The sequence below is a fragment of the Myxine glutinosa genome, unplaced genomic scaffold, assembly GCF_964187855.1.
Source record: "Myxine glutinosa unplaced genomic scaffold, kmMyxGlut1.1 SCAFFOLD_1671, whole genome shotgun sequence".
Taxonomy (NCBI): domain Eukaryota; kingdom Metazoa; phylum Chordata; class Myxini; order Myxiniformes; family Myxinidae; genus Myxine; species Myxine glutinosa.
The window spans coordinates 75,667-97,022 of NW_027617766.1; the positions used below are offsets into that span (position 1 = coordinate 75,667).

Here is a 21,356-nt window from a genome sequence, read left to right on the forward strand (position 1 = left end):
GAGCATAGGCTGGCATACTTGCTGGGTGTCCACTTGTCCCTCCTCATCTTTACGAGCCATTCTTTCTGAAGGGTTGAACCATCCTTGGGAAATCTATATTCAAAAGAAAAGACAAAATTTGTGAGCCCCCTTGGGTCTTTGCCCCCCCCCCCCCAACCAAAACTGCTTCCTACGCGCCTGCCCCCCCACATGTTTTCTACACTCTATATACGGTACAGTGTCCGAAAATTCAATCACTAGACCATACTCTAGCCCCCAATATTTTTTGCTTGGCGACATTGTACACACAGCAAGGGAAATACTTTATCAAGCTTTATTTCTTTTATCAGTTAAACTCGTAATGTTATCTTGGCTCTCACCCTACATTATGATTAACTAGGGCAAATGGGCACAGATTGCACTCACTCACGCGTCACACCAATATTTTCCACAAAGTAACAATTACTAACGATAAAGAAAGCGATTACAAAATACAACCCTATTAGTCTAATTAGACGACAAATGTTAACCTAGATCCTTGATAACTGAACATGTTTATGCATCTCCTAACAGCCCAAAATTGTGTGTGGCTCAACAAAATTGGGAGAGAAGAGATTAAGAGCTAGAGTCCTTAAGTTCAAGCAAAGGCACGGCCTTTGGTTCAAGTCAAAATGCACTGACAAATCCGCAAACACACACACACACACAAACACACACAAACTAACAGATGGGACTACATAAACGAAAAACTACATCTGTGCATAACGTGAAAGTTTAACTAGAGTTTGGCGAGTAAACTCTTCATAATTAAGAAAAATAAATTACTTACCTGTGGAATGTTTTCCCAGAACCTTTCACAAGTCGATTTGTACAGTTTATTGCAGCACAAGAAGGCATATTGCTGATATTTGTTGAACATTCACACTGCTCATGTTAACAATAGGCCTATCTGTACGCAGAAAGCGGAGGTGTCTTGCGCTAACTAAAATGGCTGCCGCGTTGCGGCGGAGGGGCCACACAGCGGCCTGCATAGGGATTCTACGTCTATTTGAGTTCTGTGCTCATACTCCGTGAAAAGTGTAGCCGCCGTGTCGCCATCTTGGTTTGCACGACTCGACCGACTCACTTCGCGGATCTCGTTTGTTTTGAAGGTGTCCCAGATTTTAAAAGCCAGACAACTGTTAAAATGCCATTTTGTGCGGCAATAAACTGCTCAAATCGGTTACGGAAGGGTTGTGGAAAACGCATGACGCATGCCCGGTTACTTGGATGATTATATACCTGCTACTGTAGTGAATATACTGTGGTGACAAAATCATGTGACATACAAAAACAAACATTACATGTACACACGTTGTACACACAGACATGTACATTCTCCCGGCTGCTCACTCTGCCAACCATTTGGGCCTACTTAATAACGTTGATTACATTTCATCACTTTAGTTTGCATTATTTTGATACGTAATAAAAGGACAGCTAAATTCATGTTTTCAATTTTGACCAAAAACAAATCATTGTGAAATAATTCGGACAGACTCTTCGCAAGTTTCATGAAAATGTCCCCAGTTCTTCACGCTCCCAAATTAACAATATTTGTTGTCGAATTTTTTTTTGTGAAAAGGAAAGGATAAAGGAAAGTGTTGTAGTAACTGTGATAGGTTTCCTATTGAAAAACGATCGCACAAAAGGTGAAAAACGCAATCGCTTTTCGCTCTGAATTACGTGCAAACGCATGACGGAAATCACCATCGCCCAGCATCGAGTGCCAACCAAGATGGCGCCCGGTGGCTACATCTCCACCTGTGTGGTGTGAATGGCCATGGTCATTCTATATATTTTCAGTTCAGTGAGCGTGAGTAGGCGTGGGCGTGACGTTTGACCTTTGCCACTCTCGGTTACCTATTTTTCCTTTTTTTTTTGTATACGAGATCGAGGCTCGTGTAAGAGCTAACTAACATCAATCACAAAAAAAACCGACACACAAAACATACAATAAAGGGAGCGGGAGACAAGATGGGGAGAGAGAGGGAAGCACACAAGTACAACAGCAGAGAACACGGACATCGGGACTTTAACGTGACAGGAGAAACACTGTGATCCTGGGTCAGGTGGAGTGGTGGACTCCTATGGAGGAGGGGTCCTATTGTATGAACATGCATTGTGGCCCTTCGGGGTCAGGATGCATGTGTTTTGAATGACCATGTGCTTCAGCCTTTGGGTTGAAGTGCATGTGTATGCTAATGGGACAGCCTTGATAGATGGTGTGGTTTGGCCATGGGGTCAAGGTGCACGTCCAAGGCTGTTTAAATGTTTGATTTTTTTAAACCTTTTTTATTATAAAAAAAGGCGCCTCATGAGCAGGGACATCGGGAGGTCTGTGGGAGGGAGAGGGCTGGGGGGGGGGGGGGCGAGGCCTTGTCTAGTTACCACAGTCAGTGTGAGGGCGACTTTGTTTGTGAATTGCTGATTAAAATTCCAAAGTTTCAATTTTGCGACTTAACAGCAAAATCAATCCAGTTGAGTAACCCCGAGTGAATTTGTGTGTCCAAGTTCACCAGGAAACATTTTAGAGACGGGGGAGCCAGCAGGGTCATTCCGTCTGTGGTATATAGATTACAGTAGATCTATGATCAGGCCTGAGGAACATCGGGGAAGTGTTCAGTACTTTAGCAAGATGGTGATTCTTCACCGTTGAGTGATAGGGCTAAAAGCGATATGTAGCATGATTGCCATGATATTTCAAAAAGTTGTGGAGAGGTTATGACAAAACCTGGTGGATAGGTTGGTCAGGTGACAAGAACAAGCCAATTAGATTTTGCTTCAGGTCTGAATCCAGATCCAACCTATCAGTGGGTTACAAAATGTAAACTGTTTTATCTGGTGGAGGGATGCGCTCTACCGAGTTCCGTGCTAGTTGATAATGAACACAACCTTGGATTGGGTTCCAACGACTTGCTCGGCGGCATGGATTACAAGTAAACAACACTGCAGGATTATTGTGATATCCATGGGAAGAAACAAGCAGGGAGTTATAGAAAAGCGAAACGTCATGACGTCACTCGTTGTTTCGGGTGGTGAGCAGGGTAGACAATGTGAAGAAGAAGAAGAAGTCAGTAATTAATTCATTAATATTCAATCGATCATAGCAGATATAAAGGCCATTCGTTTAAATTAAATCTCACTTCAGCGATTGGTCGCTTGAGGTAATCTGATACTGATGGTTTAGTTGAGCAAATATTGGCGGCATTGTTGAGAGAACGAGTTTGTTCAGTTGACGTCATGACGTGTATTTAGTTTCTCTTCTCAGACGTTTGTTAAACAATTTTCACCTCCAACGACTTGATGATCAGTGATCACGCTCGGGTTTATTTTTATGTTTAGTGTAAAAGAAAATCGGCGGGTACAAGCCCGAGACAGAGTGCGGCGGTGATACGGTGACTGTTTGAAGGAGGAAGAGGAAGAGTCGAGGCTCGCTACTCGTGACGCACATCCTCAGACGAGGATTCGCTTTCGCTTGGAAACACTTTTCCGGGAAAGGACGGAAACAAACAAAAAAAAGGAACAGTAAAGGTACGTTGAGCACTGCGACGACATGGCCGGCACGGATTCGTGGTTCGTCCGTGCTTTCCATGATCTATGTGAAAAGGGAGCTTCGCTGGAACTGCAGCAGCTGCTCGGCTTCGGGAGCGAGACCGGGAGCAACCTACAATCCCACCGAGAGCACTTCGTGTTGGGAAGTTTGAGTGACGGCGCGTCGTGCCGGGTCTTCGCCAAGACCGGGCTGCGCGTGTGCCCCTTGTACGGTGCTGGGAAATGCGTGGACGGCAATTGTCCCAAGTTGCACGTCTGCCGGTTGTTCATTGTCGGTGCCTGCAAGTACGGGTGAGGACTTGCAAGCACCATTGCTTTCGGCCACGATGTGGGTAGATTGATGGATTATGGATTAAATAACGGCACGTCGTTTTGTGTCTGCGTAAATCATTGTGTACGTAATTTGTAGACAACGCCGTCTGGAAAGTTGGTTTAGTTTCTTGCAAAAGCAGAAGTTTCCAGGCTTGATCGCGTGTCGTGTCGAATCTCGATACAGTCAGCGCACAAGTCAGCCTTACCGTATACATGGTTCGCTTGAGTGCTGATGCAGCGACACACGTTCTCAAATTATTTGTACATTCAATAATTTTGTGATTATTAATCAAATTGCAGGAAGTGTAGTGTTTCTTGAATACTCGCTCTTTGTTATACCAACATATCTCAATGGGAATTAGAATATTGGCGTAATGTTTCTAACTTATCAACATGGTCCTGGCAGATCTGTGTAAATAGCATGTTGATATATGATGGAATTAACAATTTGAAAGGTGTCCTTATTGATACTGTAAGTGTAAATCAATCAAACCCAATATTAACTAGACGGTATTCATAGAATACTTGCCCCACCCCGTTTTGAGAAGGACTTGTTGCATGCCAACTCTTCTGTTTGTTTTTTTTAAGGTTGTTTTTTTTCTTTGATCCAATATGGCTGTCAGACCAGTGACTGATGACGTCACTTTTATGAAACTATATTTCCCATGGGTACTTGGGTAGTTGATCAATTATTTAGGTAGTAGATTGCAGACAGTGTTACGTGTTGCCTCCCCAAACTCCGGTTACGGTGCCCCTCAGTCTCAAGCCGGAACACGGCAGAAAGATTTGTTATTTTGAGTGTTCTAATAAACCATCTCGGTTCTAATAAATCATTTGGGGAGATCTTGCGAGATCTTGGAGACGACGTCACGGATTTTCGAAGCTCCACACGGTCTCCACGTTTTCAAAGTTAAGTCACTGTTCACAATTGTATTTTGTCGAAACTGTATTTAACCTTCAGTGTGTGAACCTACAGTGTGCCCCTTGGAAGTTTCTCGGTGTTTATCTTTCATAAATTAATCATTTCTGTTTGCCGCGCCGCGTGTGAGGCCTTGCAGCTTCAGGCTTCCCCCGTCAAATTGTGTTCCTTCCTTCGCTGTTTTTGCTAGGTTTTTTGATTTTCCCTTCTCCCCCAAACTTCCCCAAACATCTATTCTTTGTCTAACGTTGTAACCCCCACCCACCCACCCCCTCACCCCCCACCCCCGAAAAAACAAAAAAACAAAAAACTTTTATTCCCCTTTCTCCTCGTGTGCTTTTGTCCCATCGTGCGCCTCTGTCCATGTGTGATGTTCCACCCCGCCCCCATTATCCCCTTGCCTTCCACCTTTTCCCCTGTTCACGTGACTCGTGGTTGTCCCTCTCGGCTCCCTCTCCCCGTTGGTATTTGTGTGAATATAAGATTGTTCTTCACGGTTCTGTTTAAATATGTTTAAACTTTCCCCTGCAGTGTTTTATTCAGTGGTTTATTACAACACGCTGTTTTTCTTCCTCTTTAAAAGCCTCCTTTCAATTTCCTGTTCAACTCATTCCATTTCAAAAAAATATTCAATCTCTTATAATTCTTTCTCACTACATGCTCTAAATTCTCATTCATTCCACCCCTCCTCCATCGTTCTTAAACGGATCGCTAACTTGAAAATCACAACAAACCCAATTTGTTATAAATGTTCATCTTTCATTAATCATCCACTTTCTAAACTCCCCCCTTGCCCCTCCCCTCCAAATCTCCCCCCTTGCCCCTCCCCTCCAAATCTCCCCCCTTGCCCCTCCCCTCCTAAACTCCCCCCTTGCCCCTCCCCTCCTAAACTCCCCCCTTGCCCCTCCCCTCCAAATCTCCCCCCTTGCCCTTCCCCTCCTAAACTCCCCCCTTGCCTTTCCCCTCCTAAACTCCCCCCTTGCCCCTCCCATTCAAAACTCCCCCCCAACCATCCCTCCCAAATTCTCCCTCCTCCCACCTCCTTCTCAAAGCTGCCTCCTCCCCACTTCGTCTCCCTTCTATCTCATACCTCCACCTCCCCCAACCTTCTACTTTCCTCTGCCCCCCCTCAAACAACTCCTCACTGTGCCTCATCACCATCAAACCTTTCGTCCTCCTCATCCTTCCCTTTCTTGTAACTCTTCTGTAATCTCTGACACACTATCAACTGCTCTTCCTACCTCCCCCTCTCATCCTTCATCTGACCCTACCCCTGTCCTGCACCCAATGCTCCCCCTCTCACCTCATTAACGGTATGGACCTCAAACATCCGGGGCCTTCGCTCAAACCTGATTGATCTTTCTCCATTCAGGTTGCTTCTGACAATCCAGACTTGATCTGCTGATCTGCTTAACAGAAACTTTCCTCCTTCAAGATGTCTCTGATTCCTTAATATCTCTTCCTGGTTACTCCTTCCTCCGGTATGATAGACCTGAGCCTCGTCCTGGTGGTGGGGTGGCTATCTTTATCAAAAACTCTCTTCCTCACTCTCCTTGCACTGCCCTCTCTCCACCCCACTCCCAGGAGTACCTCTGGCTACGGCTTCCTCTCCGCTCCCACCTTTTGTTCATATGTGTTCTGTACCGTCCTCCAAATAGTGATGACTCTATTTACATTTCGCTGTCGGACAACATGGACCAACTTCTGTCAACTCATCCAAACTCTCTCTTCCTCATATGTGGTGACTTCAACTGCCATCATGCCAGCTGGCTGGGTGTGGGTTCATCTCTCACCAGCCATGGCACCTCAGCAAAGGACTTCTGCGACTCATTGGGACTGACACAATCTGTCAATTTCCCGACCCGGATCTCAGTCAATGGAGTATCTTCTCTTCTGGACTTGGTTATGACTAACTTCCCTGCAAATGTCTGCTGCTCTTCTGCTCCAGTCGGTTCTTCTGATCATGTGCTTATTAAAGTGGACATCTCTCTGGCCATTCTCGGAGAGCCTCCTCAGCGCCAACGAGTCTGGCATTTCACTCAGGCTGACTGGCATGGTCTGCAAGCAGCCATCAATCATCTGGACTGGTCTCCCATCTCGACTGCCTCTGACATCAATTCTTCCTGGGAATTCTTCCAAAGCAATCTGCTCTCTCTCTCTCATGCACAGATTTATCCCTTCTCGTCTTCAGTTGTCTTACCCTTCCTCCCGTCCATGGGAAACTGAATCTTGTGGTGAGGCAGTTGCCCTGAAACAACTTGCCTTTGCCTTTTGGAAGGCAAATCCAACTGAAGGCAATCTCAGTTCCTTCCACCAAGCTCGGAACAAGGGTGTGTCTACTCTCAGGAGTGCCAGGAAGCACTATCTCTCCACACTCAAGATTGAACTCTCAAACCTGTCTCCTTCCTCCAATTCCTTGTGGCATCTGGTCAAATCCGTTTCTGGTGTTTGTGCTCCCTCCTTCCCCCCCCCCCCCCCCCTTACCTCAAATGGCTACACAGTTGACACCGCATGTGACAAAGCCGAATGCCTCAACTCTGTGTTTGCCTCAAAATCTTGTGTCCCAAACCCATCTCTCTCTGTTCCCACCTTTCCCAGTCAAACCCAACTGCTCCTGGACTCTGTGTCCTTCTCTCCTGGCAAGGTGGAGAAGTTTTTGTCAAACCTCGACTCTGATTCTGCAACTGGACCAGACGGCATCAGCCCACGGGTCCTAAAATCCTGCTCTGCCGCTCTATCTCACCCTCTCTCTGTTCTTTTCACCCTCTCTTTTGCTCAAGGTCATCTGCCACCATCTTGGAAATCAGCAAACATTACCGCTTTACACAAAAAAGGTGCAAAAACAGATCCTTGCAACAACAGACCAATCAGCCTGCTTCCAATTATCAGCAAAGTCATGGAATCCATCATTGCTTCGGATATCAAATCCTTCCTCTTCTCCAATGGCTTGATTTCTGATCATCAATTTGGATTCAGACCAGGTCATTTTACTCTGGACATGTTGCTTCTGCTGTCTCAACAATGGATGGAGGTCCTCAATGCCAAACAGGAAATCAGAGCTGTCTCACTTGACATATCACGTGCCTTCAATACGGTCTGGCACCCAGCTCTGCTCACCAAACTCTCCTTCGATGGTATCCATGGAAATCTCCACTCATGGCTTGCAGACTTCCTCTCTGGTCATAGGCAACGTGTGGTCCTGAATGGATTTCTCTCATCTCCCCTTCCTGTTCTGGCTGGAGTTCTCGGTCCTGTGCTATTTCTGGTCTTCATCAATGATCTCTCTGACTCTCTGGAAAATCCTCTCTATCACTTTGCTGATGACTCCACTATCTGCCGCTCCATTCCTCATCCCTCAGATCAGCAGTCTGCAGCCTCCTCACTCTCTGCAGACCTGGACAAAATCACAGACTGGTCAAACAAGTGGAACATGTCTTCAATCCTGACAAATCTCACACTCTTACAGTGTCTCTCCGAAAGGACCGACTGGAAAACCCTCCCATATACTTTCTCAACAATCCTCTCCAAGAAGTTCTGTCGCTCAAGATTTTGGGTCTCACTATCTGCCATGATCTTTCTTGGGAAAACCACATTTCCAAGCTGGCCTCCAAAGCCAGTCACCGACTGGGCATCCTCCGTCATGCGAAGTCCTTCCTTGGCACACCTGAGCTCCTCACCACATACAAGGCTTTCATCCGCAGCTCAATGGAATACTGTTCCCCCCTCTGGGCTGGTGCTCCTGCCTCACACCTAGCTCGGCTTCACGCTGTTGGAACCAAAGCTTTCAGAATCATTGGAATCTCCTGCGATGAAGTTAACTCCGAGGGCCTTTCACTCACCGCAGGCAGGCTGGTGGTCTTTCTGTCTTCTACCAACTCCTCTCCGGCCTTGCTCCCCCAGCTCTCTCTGTGCTCTGTCCCCCAAATATTCCTTCAGGTCGCACAAGATCTGCCTACAACCCTCTTATGGTTAAACTGCCAAAATCTAGGCTCTCTGCTCACCTTCAGTCTTTCATTCCCCTCTTCTCCCGCCTCTGGAACAAACTCCCCCACTCCCTTCAATCCCACTCCTCCCTCCAGGTCTTTAAAACAGCTGTTCACCACCATGACCCCCATCCAAAACCTTGATCTTTTCTACCCCCGCTAATTCACCCCAGATACACTTTTTTTTTTGGAAATCCCAACTTCTTTCCTGGAAGTCCTTGCAGTGTTCATATGTTTTATACGTCTCCCACCTCCCCCCCAAGCCCTCCCCCTCCCACATTTCTCCCGATGTCCCTGCTCTCAAATGTTGTGTTTGTGTCCTTCCCCCTCTCTCCCCATCTTGTCTACCGCTCCCCTTATTTTTCGTGTTTTATGTGTCAGTTTGACGTTTTGTGTGATTAATGTTAGCTCTTTCACGAGCCTCGATCTTGTATACAAAAACAAAACAAAAAAAAAACATGGTAAAACCACACCAATGCAATTGTAGAACAAAACAAGTAATTGTATTAAGAACTCTCACATACACAATAATAACACTATGAAAGAAAGTACAATGAAAATATCACTTGCATCAAATGAACAATACATATGATGGTATCATCATTCCACAATGCTCTGAAAGCAATAAACTCACGGCATGACAAACGTGAGTGGAATGTAACATTCCCCAAATTCCGTGCACGGATCCCCACGCTGGTTGAAGGTCGAAGTCGTACAGAACGGCAAATCAATAGGCAGGTATTGGCGTGGCTGTGGATAAGGAGTTACGAGGTGAGAGGTTGATATGGGAATTGGGCTAATATGGAATCCAACAGCAATCAACATGATGAGGTCGATATGGAAATTCCAACGACAAACACGATGCACCAGGCGGACGGTCTCCTCGAGGGAAAATAACGGTTTTGCCTGTAATGGCGGCGCTTGCTTTCCCTCCAACAATAGCTCACACCTGGTGATAAAACCTGAGACCCAGGTTTAATTGCAATCACAATATCTGACGATGTCGCGGGCATTCCCTTTCCTGGGAAGCCTCAACTCATTTGCGACCAATATCAAAAAAAAGTCAGCTCACAGCCTCAATGGGACTCACAGCTGTCTCCTCCTCTCCCTGCCGATCTCCTCCTCTCTCCTCTTCCGGTTTCTTTGCCGCGTTTTCCTTTTTCCTTCACAAACATTTATTTTTACCTTTTACTAAAGTCATCTCCATTTCACACAAAAATCTTAACAACAATATTACCTGAAACTAAAAATCCTACAAGTACATAATAAAAACAAAGGCGGAAGTGACAAATCCGTAACAACAGCAACCGCCCAGGGTGGTACTACTGTCCTGACTTAGGAGTGGTAAAGTTGTGCCCGGAACCATCTTACACTCTCCATGTCAGGATTGTGTTACGTGCTCCTCCCCGACCCCCTGGTCACGGTGTACCTCCGAGCCCCGAGAGGAGTCACGGCAGAAAAATGTGTTATTCTGTATGTCAAAGATCAATGGAGAAGCCACCCCAATTGTTACTCACAAACAAATATTGTATTAAGATCACACAAGAATAACAGTACAACAATAATAGTAATCAAAAGTACAATCAATATGTCCTATGATGGTACCATCAGTTTTGTAATATATAACTCACTGTGCTCCAAGTGAGTGAAACAAGAACATCCCCAATGTCTCTTATTCCCGGCTTCAAGCCCAAAGTTGATTCGCTCCAGCGATCGCCAGAACGATGTCCAATGGAGACCAGAAGCCCATGCGGATGGCAAGTACAGTCACACAGCCCCAAAGCTGCACAAAGGCGCCCTCAAGGCGACTGGGAAATCCCACCCTCGGGTATGGACTTTCACGGCTCACAGTCGGCGAACCGCAAATTAATCTTCAAGCCACGGTGCACACACACACGCCAGATACGTCTGAAAGCGGTGAAAACGGCTGACGAAGCAAAGACCTTGCTCGACGCGCGAGGCGCGTGGGTCAAAATGGCCGACGACCCGTTCCTGAGACGTAATGGCCCGGCGATAATTCTCCTCGGAATCCACTGCCAAAAACCTGACCCGCAGGTTGATCGGTCACAGCGATGACAACTCTGTCGCAGGGACCCCTTTCCCGGGAAACCCGAGAGTTCGCTAGTGACTCTTGCTCACCAACGTTCGCTCCAAACCACAAGAAGCTTGGCTCCTTCTTGTCCGACTCACTCGCTCTGCCCTCTTTTCTCTTCTTCCTCTTCGTCGTCCGGTTCCCGATCCGGTTTCCTGTTTCTTTCAACATTAAATTTTACCTTTTGAAAACAGTTCATGGACAATAATCCTTTTGAAAACAATAATAGTACATGGAATCAGAAATATTTACAGTGGATGCAAACCACCACAACGGAAGTGACGAATCCATAACAATTGCTGGTCTTACTTTCTGTCTCGCTCAAACTATAGATACCGGGCTAGCTTCAATCTCTTTCTTGCAAACAAACACCGTACGCTTTTCATCATACACTTTTCTTCTCTTTTATATAAGGCCTGGCCTCGATGAGGACTATATGCCTAGAGCCTCCAACATAAAAAGAAAATCGAGTTTCGCATTGATCGGTTAAGCCGTATCAAACAATAGGATTTTCAAAGATTTTCACATAGATCTAATATGGCTGCCCAGTGCCCAACCACATGACCTATGACATCATAAATTTACTCTCTGGCTCCCATTGGGTAGGGGATAATGTTTGTGAAGTTTCGTGTTGATCGGATAAGATTTGTTTTTCTATCCTGGATGGCTGCCTGACCATGTGACCAATGACATCATTTCACACTATATGCAGCAGTGGTGTCAGTTGACATTTGGAAAGTTTCACTTCGATAGGTTCAGCTTTCAGAGAAATAATTTTTTATTTTCCTTTGATCCAACATGGCTTCCAGACCATGTGACCTATGATTTATTTATGAACGCCATAGTTTCCCAAAGGCTTGGGCAACATGTGTGTGATAGTTTTCCTTGATCTGTCCAGCTGTTCTGGAGACCAGGATTTTTAAAGGTTTTAGGTTAAATCCAATATGGCTGCCAGGCCATGTGACCTATGATTTATTCATGGAACACCCTATATTCCCTAAGGCTAGAAGATCATATACATGAAGTTTCGCATCAATCTGGTTAGCTGTTCTGGAGAAGAAGATTTAAAAAATTTATGTTCAATCCAACATGGCTGCCAAATCACATGACCTATGATGTCATAAATTTAATTCTGTCGACCAAATTATCCCGAGATGACCTTCACATTTTCATACTGATCACATCAAGTGTTGTAATTGCCGAATTATGATGTCATAATGAAAGCACCAATGACATTATCATTAACATGTCTTATTCCCCATGGGGAGTACTTGACTGAGCCACGTTTCATTTTTTTTCCATGGAGAGGTTTCGGAGATATAGAGGTGCAAAGTTTTTCCAAGATGGCACCTGTACCACGACCTAGGACGTCATAATAATCACTAAAAAAAACTACAGTATGCACTCAGATGGTGAAAATTTTGTCAATCGGACCAAAGGTTGCTGAGAAAATTAATTTTTTTTGCCTCCACCTACGAAGTCGCTGGAGGCATTGTTTTCGGGTTGTCAGTCCGCCCGTCCGTCTGTATGGGCTAAACCTCGTTTTTTGCAGCAACCATATATCTGAGACGAAAATTTCAGGGTAGGAGTAACACCCATGCAGAATGTTTTTATGATAATTGTGACATCATAGGTCACGTGGTATGGCAGCCATCTTGGATTAAAAGCAAATAATTAAAAAATTATTTCTCGGAAACCGCTGAAATGCAAAATTTGAAACTTGGCACATTCTCAAGTACTCCCAAAGGGGAACAAAAGCATGATAATGATGACATCATAGGTAAAGTGGTATATCAGCCAAAAATGTTTTAATCAAATTCCTTATCCTAATCTGAAATTGCATGCACATGACCTATGACCCATTTGTATTGAATATTAAATTTATGACCACAGATCACATGGTTTGGCAGCCATATTGGATTTAACCTAAAACCTTTAAAAAAACATGATCTCCGAAACCACCTAATCGATTGACTCGAAACTTTACGTGTGTCATTGACTAGGCATGGCGATTAAAAGATGATCACGAAAACATCATTGGTCACATTGTGTGGCAGGCATATTGGATAAAAGGAAAGTATTAAATAATTATATCTCTGAAACCACTTACCCTATGGATGCGAAATTTTAAAATATCATCTAACACCATTGTTTCATATACTTTGAAAATGAAGATGTCAGAGGGCACGTGGTTTGGCAGCCATTTTGGATAGAAAAACTAAACTCATCCGATCAACACGAAACTTCACAAACGTGATCCCCTACCCATACATATGCGGAGTGTACATATTTAAGGTCATATGTCATGTGGTATGGCAGGTCTATTAGCTTGAAAGCCGATATTTAAAAAAATCCCTTCTCTGAAACTTTCACCGATCGATGTGAAACCTGTCATGGCTGGTGAAAATGTGATACTTGAAAACAGCTGAAGAGATTTAAATTCACCTTGTTTATTTTTAGGACAGTGAACGGTGGCATCTACTCGTTGTGGGACTATGCGAAGGCATATTGGTGACACAGTCGCATTGTTCTAGTTAAAATGCAGACAGGTGCGTACGTCGATAGTTTTGCAAACATTATGTACGCAACCGATCGCGCTTAACTCTGCTATTCTCTTCGCGAGTGCAGGGTAACAAGTAATTAAAAATATTAATTTTTTTGAATGCAAAAGGATGTAGGGATGGTTACTAAAAAATATGTAAACAAGGTAGGGATGGTCACAATAAATTATAATGTGAAATCATCCCTATATATTTCTTTGAATAATATATAGGGATGATTTCACATTATAATTTATTGTAATCTGAAATTACATGTTTACATGAAATTACATGAAATCTGAAAATCTGAAATTACACAAATTACTGAAGTGGAGACGTTTGGCTGTGTGACAACGACAAATTGATTTCATTTTAATGAAGATCCTGATCCAGTCATGGATAATAGAATTGTAAGTGATTCTTCACCATTGCAAGACAGGTATATATCGCACAATATTTCGCCATTGATAGACAGGTGTATATACAGCACAATTTTAAAAAAAAGTTGTGGATGGATTATGACAAAACAAGAACAATTGATTCGATTTTGGTTCAGGTCCGAATCCAGATCCGGCCTATCAGTTTGATACAAAACGTAAACTGTTCAGCCTGGCGGAGGGTTGCACTCCACTGAGTGCTGTTCTAGTTTAAAATATTTTTTATGCCTCGGCTGACAGGTTGTTTTATTGCTTGTTTCTGTACTTTTTAAGAATGTTTTTACATTTTGCTCACCATCTATATAATAAATAATAGCATAAGGACTCGACTTTGTTATCCCTTTTACGCCGCACCCAGTGACCCGATGCCCACGGCACTAATGGATTTACGATCTACGAACCGCGCTCTTTGTTTATCACGTACAGCCATACTCGAAAAATCTGAATTAGCCGACGTTGGGGCCCAAAAGCATCCGATTAACTACCGATACGACGCCATCTTACGACGCCATCATATTGGCATCTGCTGGGCGAAGGCGAAGCAAGCCGTCCGCTGATTGGACAGGCGAAGGCGAAAGCAAGCCGTCCACTGAGTGGACAATCCAGAGCATGCATTTGTGCCGGTGTCGGCGATCGTTGTTCATATACGTACTCTTCATTCTCGTCTTTCTTCCTAACTCTTACTCGGACAAGCAAATCCCCTATGCCATCCATAATGGTACACTCTATCCATACACCACATCCTCCCTTCCGTGGATGTTTCACGGGTTTTGGCTAGTCTTTTATGAATGTCTGTCGCATGTCATTGACGACAAGTTAACTACACATAATAGTATGAATGTGAGAGTGTGCAAGCGACAATCGGCAATTAGAAAACACCAACATATTGTTATGTCGGTGAGGGTAGCAATATGTAGAGCCAGATAGATCTGTGTAGGTTGGTATTCGTCTGTCGCGCTAAGGAATCTGACTTGTAATAAGTTCCATGTCTAGGCGGTTTGTCGGTAAGGAGTATACTTGTGAACCTACCAGGAGGTTCGTGTGATAAATAGAGTTAGGGATTAAAAGATAATGCCCCTGTATGTCTCACCTGGTCAGTCAAACCTTTGTCCCTTTTGGCACTGCACTCATTTAGACATGTAGTTAGGTCCCTAGTACAACAATAACTAAATCCCTTCCCTGACATGACTTTGGAAGACGGGTAGGCAAAGAAACCAGGCCGGGGCACCGTCGATGATGGCCGCCGCCGGTTGCACCTCCGATGGGCCTAACCAGATCGACTGCCACGCGCTATGACCACGGAACAGAGAACGAGTGTTGGGGTAGCGCGGTAGGAATGGGCCTGAGCGAGCCAACGAGTCGGTGGAAGACACTGATTGGTTGGTAGCGTGCCAAGGCTGACGTCACCGGCCAGGAGATATTAGCGAGCGCCGAATGCCATTTTTGGAGTTTGTTCGAGAGAGTGAGATGAGAGGGAGAGCACGAGAGTTGGTCGAGTTGGTCTGGAAAGAGCACGAGAATTGGAAAGAGAGAGAGAGAGAGAGAGGGGGGGGGAGAGAGAGGGGGAGAGAGGGGGAGAGAGGGGGAGAGAGAGGGAGAGAGAGAGAGGGAGAGAGAGGGAGAGAGAGGGAGAGAGAGGGAGAGAGAGGGGGAGAGAGGGAGTTGAGTAGTTGAGTTGATCTCTTGGGTTTTGGACGTCATTCCCTCTTGCTCTGACAGTCTCTAGCGGTTCGTGCTCTTGTTTTGCGCAGCTCGCTATTAGGCACTCTGCTTCATCTTGCGCAGCCCGAGTTGAGTCATAGCCCGAGTGGAGTTCGCTTGCTTTTTGACCTCGCTTGGAGCTGTTAGCCTGCGTTGGACACGCGGTGCTTTTCCTGCTGTTGGACCTCGTGGTGCTGGGAGCGGGGCTGGTGCTTGGAGCGGTGCTGGTGCTTGGAGTGGTGCTGGTGCTTGAAGCGGTGCTGGTGCTTGAAGCGGTGCTTTGGAGCTTGGTGCACGGACCTCTTGAGCGGCGGGAGGCTTGGAGCAAGGGGCCTCGTGGTGTGACTCGGAGCTTGGAGCCGCGTGGGGGACGATACCCTGAAAGACGACAAGACAGATAAGCTCGCACACCACAGATGCACATAACGAACGTATTTCTTTTGTTAATCCATTCCTGTATCTTGTATCCGAAATCTGTGTGTGGGGACGTCCCAATTAGGATATCTTATTGCCGGCGCGTGCTTTTTCCTGTCCTTGCCTTTTTCCTTTAATAAACCCTTGTATTATTTTGCATCCCCTGTTAAACCTGTGCCGGTTGAATTAATTTCCTTGCAGGATCGAAGCTGCAGTCGACGCACAAGGGAAGCTTTTTGCGCAGCTTCCATTTTCCTTCTTCCTCCCGTGCGACATAGTAAAATCCGTATTGGTTGTTGCCTCCGAATAAACCGTTTAGGCCTATCCGCAATCTTCTGGTGTTTACCGGGAGTCGCGCGACAATATCTTGTCAATGTAAAAAAAAAAAACTCAGTTCGTCATTGTTCATTCTTATTCACCACCCCTAATCCTCTGGAATACTTCCCACTGCATATACCTCTACAAACACCGAATGTTTGCACCTGTGCTGTACTGTTCCCCCAATGATGATGACACTGCATATATATGTTTTCAGTGTAAAAGTAGATCAGAGAAGTTTCTGGTTATCCAAGACTCTGAAGTCTTTGGTTATCAGAAACGTCAATCCATCTTCATTCTCTGTTACTCACCTGTGGTGATTTGGACAGCCATCGTACTGGCTGGAGCTGTCTTGCTGGTTGTCAGTTTTGCAACAATCAGCTATGGGATTACAGCCAAGGCCTTCTGCTTCTCTGTGGGTCTGATCCCATTTGTAAACTCCCCAAGCCAGATTTATTAAACTGGTATGTCCTCCCTCCTGTACATGGTAATAAATAACTCTCCATCTAATCTCTCCTGTTCCTCTTCTGCTCATCTTGGCTCCTCTGATCATGTTCTTGTCAAAGCCCATCTCTCTCTCTCTCTCTCTCTCTCTCTCTCTCTCGCCCCCTGCTGGCCGTTTCGTGTGTTGGGCGTGGCAAGATGGCGCGTGCTCGTGCTTGTGTGTTGTAGCTCCTGGCTCGTGTTGTTTTTCATCCTCTCCCCACCAACCTTTTTACCTTTCCCTTTCCTTTGTTTTTTTTTCCTTTTGTACTCTTGTCGTGTATGTTGACCTTTTTCCTCCCTTCCTGCTTCGTTACCACCTGTCCCTCGTTTTTTTCTCCTCCTTCGAGACAGAGAGAGGGAGAGCCAGCACGGTAAGGGTTTGTTTGAACCACGTTTTTTCCTAACGTGGTTTAAACCGTGCTTTCGTTTTTAGTTACTTAATATATATTTTTTTCTATTCTTTTTTTTTGGGATTATACAAATCTATTTGCTTTCACTTCGTTTCTCCTTTGACGATATGGCTAATAGGAGTAGCCAAAGGCCTGCCGATCGTGTTACCGATGAGGGTTTATCGCGTAAGCACGTGCTGTGCCTTGTCCCGCCGGAGGGAGTTGAAATGGATGACATTTTGCTTGCGATTGGGGATTTGATCGACGTGAGTAACATTCGTGCCGCGTCTCGTATGAATCACAAAATTGTGGTTTTTGTTTCGCAAATAAGTCTGGCCGATATTGTTGTGCAGAATGGTTTGACCTTGGGAAACGATCTGTTTGTTCCTGTGTCGTCGATGGACACGCCGGCAGTTAGTCATTCTGAGCAATGTTCCGCCTTTTCTAGGTAACGAGGAAATCCTACACAAGCTCGGTGAGTTTGGTACTGTCGTCTCTGGAATCATTAGGGTTCCTCTACGTACGAGAAACGGCAGGTTGAAGCACGTACAATCGTTTCGACGTTTTTGTTTTGTTGTTCTAAAAGACGCAGCGAAGCAGTTGAACACCTCCCACACCTTTAAAGTAGGCGAGCATGAATATAGAATCTTCATGGCGACCGAGACCTTGATCTGCTACGGATGTGGAGCACACGGGCACACTAAGCAGTATTGCCCAGACGCCAAGAAGACGTACGCTACAGCAGCTGGGTCGGCCCCCCCTGTAACTGATGCAGTGCCCCCCGTTCATGAGCCTGGTGGAGTACAGACGTCCACACCAGAAGACCAGGGTGTGGAAAGTGGTGGCGGTGTTGCTGAGGTTAGTGCAGCAGGGGTGCACCCAGTCGATGTGGACAAGAGGCTGCAACCTCAAGAGAATATGGTCTTTGAGGAGGTATTGATGAAAGGCACCGAGGCTAAGAGGAACCTAAAACGTACCTTTTTGAGCGCCGAGGTGGAAGACAAAGGTAGCAAAGTGATACTCGTACAAACAAACAGTATCTCAGACTATCCTGATGATTCTCGGCAAGCTGGGCAGGGTGGTGACGAAACAGAGGAGAGTAGGACTTCACCCCTTGCTCTTGTTGAAGAAAATCAATGCAGCAGTATTGGTTGTGATGATGGCACCATTGTCCCTTGTGACAACGAGCAGTCCCAGGGCCTGAGTGACAACGGTTGTTGCTCACATCCGGTTGAAACGACCAAGGATGATGGTCCAAGCAGACCTATAATAGGCAGCAGTGGTGGCACAGATGTGCCCCTTGTGATGCAACAAGAAGACTGCAGTGGTGATGACACAGAAGGTGTGCCTGCTCCTGACACACAACAAAGGAGTTTCAACGCTGATGTGGTTAGGGAGCTGGATGAGGAAGCTCAAAGCCTTGTGTCTGTGAATGATCATCAGGGAGAAGAACAGATGGAAGCAACAAAGGAAAACGTCATCAGTTTCCTAAACGAGACGTTTAGGCAACGCTACGTTGTGATCAAAGACCATTTTCCCGATGTGAAAACTTTCATCAGGGCTGCAAGACCCCTCCTGCAAAGAAATGACCCAATGGAAATCTCGGAGGCCCAATTTCAGCGTCTTCGGAAAGCGGTCACAAAGGCGAATAAGGAATTGCAGGCGGAGGGTGAGTTACCTTTGTAAATGGCTTTGCGAAAGATATGTATCGCATCCCTGAATATCAATGGGGGTTGTACCCCCTTACGAAAAATTCAGACAATTCAGGCGATGGAGAGGGTGAAAGCCGACATCATCCTGATACAGGAGACTCATGCTACGAACACCCTGGTTGCTGAATGGGGAAAACTTTATCGAGGGCAGTGGTGGCTGAGTGGGTTTACCACACCCAAAGCTGGTGTTGCCATCGCCTTGAGTGATAGAATCCCTGCTCGGAAGATTGTCTTTAAGGAAATTTATATGGGACATCTGATAGCGGTGGATTTCTATTGCAACACGCAAAGGATCATCATTGTGAACGTATATGCACCGAGTGAGCCCATGGAAAGAAGAGTGTTCTTTTCCACTCTGCATGACTTTGTAAAAGGACTGGATACAACCGCTTTCATCTGTGTTGCTGGTGATTTCAATTGCACTATCAATCCTTCCGTAGACAGGACCGGTCATGAACCCCATCCAGCTTCTATGAGGATTTTGGAGAACATCATCAAAAATCAGCATTTGAAAGATGTTTGGAGGTTGCAACACCCAACTTCACGGTGCTATACGTGGTGCAGATGCCATGATGGGAGGATATCAATGGCAAGGCTAGACAGATTCTACGTGAATAAGCCAATGCTAAATGTGATGGCCACAACCCAGATACTCCCAACTGGTTTCACAGACCATTACCTGGTTTCAATGGGTTTTAATTTGCCTCTGACCTCAGGGGGTAGTGCGTATTGGTCACTTAATACCCACCTGCTGAATGATATGAGATTCAAAGAGGCTTTTCGAGCCGTGTGGGAAAGAATTCGGTCCTCCAAATTTGAACATGCTAACCTTCGACTGTGGTGGGACCTCGCAAAGGGTCAGGTCAAATCGTTCTGTCAACAATATAGTCTTTATGCCACTAAATTGAAAAATCTCTCGATTGATTCATTAAAGGCTGAAATTGCAGCCCTGGAGGAAAACATTAATACGGCTGGGAAAGACACTACAGGTGACCGGCTGCTATGGACTAAAAAGGCAATGTTGACTGAACTGGTACGGCAGCGAGCAATGGGCACCCTGGTATGCATGAGAATGAGTTATTTAACGTTGGATATGCCAAATAAGGCCTTGTTTGGTTTGGAGAACTCTGTTAAAAAATCACAACAGATTCATGGGCTACGTGCTGCTAATGGGCCAATAGTGACCTCCCAACAGGAGATTAAGTCTGTTTTGAAGGGTTTTTATACAAACTTGTACTCCCCCCAGAGCATAAGTAATGAGACCTTGCAGGAGCTGACTACTGGGCTTCCAAGACTTGAGGAAGACCAGCAACGCACATTGAACATGTCAGTTTCGGCTGCTGAACTTGAAACTGCTATGCGGAGCTTGAAGGATGGTAAAGCCTCTGGGATTGATGGTTTGCCCGGAGAGTTCTATAAGACTTTTTGGAAACTTGTGGGACCTGACCTGCTTGAGGTATTTGATGAATGCCTTCATGTTGGAGAGCTTCCCCTGTCCTGCAGAAGAGCAGTCATTTGCCTGTTGCCAAAGGCTGGGGACACTCAACTAGTCGAGAACTGGCGGCCTGTCTCATTGCTGTGTGCGGATTACAAGCTTTTGTCGAAGGCCTTAGCAAACCGTTTGGGAACTGTGATCAGCTCTATTGTGCACCCTGACCAGACCTACTGTGTACCAGGAAGGTCAATTTATGACAATATTTTTCTGATAAGGGATATTATTTCTTGTAATAAGTACTTGCGTGCCAGTTTTGGGTTGTTGTTTCTTGACCAAACAAAGGCTTTTGATCGTGTTGATCATACATATTTGTTTTCTGTTCTGGAGCGGATGGGTTTTGGCGAAACTTTCATTTCCTATGTCAAGCTGTTATACACTAACACCTTCTGCATGATGAAAGTAAACAACAGTTTATGTCCCCCTTTTCCTTTCCGTCGGGGTATCCGTCAAGGGTGTCCCCTTTCTGGACTTCTGTATATAATTGCCCTTGAACCACTCTTAGCATCCATCAGGCAGCGAATAACCCAGGATGTGGGAGCCGTTTTTGGTTCAAGATTTGTGGTCACAGCTTATGCTGATGTATGTGTTCTGATTAAGGGCCCAAGTAGTGTTGCTGCGGTGCAGCGTTGCTTTAAAGACTACTCTGCGGCCTCTTCCGCCGAAGTAAATTGGGGCAAGAGTGTAGCCTTATGGTGCGGTTCAGATAACCTTTCTTTAACACTGCCACCGTCACTCCCACATAATCTAGAGTGGAAAACAGATGGAGTCAAATATCTTGGTGTCTATCTTGGCAACCAGGAAGTAGAAACGAAGAACTGGGAAGGAATGATTGAACAAATTACACACCGGTTGAAACGATGGGAAGGACTGCTGCGATCTCTTTCTTATAAAGGCCGCTCTCTTGTTATAAATAACTTGATAGCAGCAAGATTATGGCATAAACTAATTGCCTTGCAGCCACCCAAGGAGTTGATACCAGCCATCC

The 21,356-nt window shown here is 45.5% G+C and overlaps 1 protein-coding gene and 1 long non-coding RNA gene across 3 annotated transcripts; one reads left to right on the forward strand and one right to left on the reverse strand.

Moving 5' to 3' along the window:
* LOC137413165 (uncharacterized) lies at positions 1–1,007 on the reverse strand. Its single transcript, XR_010981627.2, has 2 exons — positions 809–1,007; positions 1–93 (listed from the first exon to the last, which is right to left on the reverse strand). It is a non-coding gene; the product is annotated as an uncharacterized LOC137413165 (long non-coding RNA).
* A 2,027-nt stretch (positions 1,008–3,034) lies between these two features.
* LOC144889198 (protein mono-ADP-ribosyltransferase PARP12-like) lies at positions 3,035–15,750 on the forward strand. 2 transcript variants are annotated; one of them, XR_013621642.1, is made up of 2 exons: positions 3,035–3,864; positions 15,642–15,750. XR_013621642.1 is itself a non-coding variant. In XM_078769198.1 (2 exons), exons 1-2 carry the CDS (start codon positions 3,575–3,577, stop codon positions 13,392–13,394), a joined length of 345 nt encoding a protein of 114 aa, XP_078625324.1. In that variant the 5' UTR covers positions 3,044–3,574; the 3' UTR covers positions 13,395–13,428. The 2 variants fall into 2 exon arrangements, 1 of the variants encoding a protein (XP_078625324.1); XM_078769198.1 differs by lacking the exon at positions 15,642–15,750 and adding an exon at positions 13,340–13,428 and having other exon boundaries at positions 3,044–3,864.
* The last annotated feature ends 5,606 nt before the right edge of the window (positions 15,751–21,356 follow it).

Bases quoted from the DNA above. Each gene is read 5' to 3' on its own strand.
- LOC144889198 (XM_078769198.1), top strand. From the start codon at position 3,575: ATGGCCGGCACGGATTCGTGGTTCGTCCGTGCTTTCCATGATCTATGT. The intron at 3,865-13,339 runs GTGAGGACTTGC...GTTTATTTTTAG, and splicing joins GTCGGTGCCTGCAAGTACGG to GACAGTGAACGGTGGCATCT.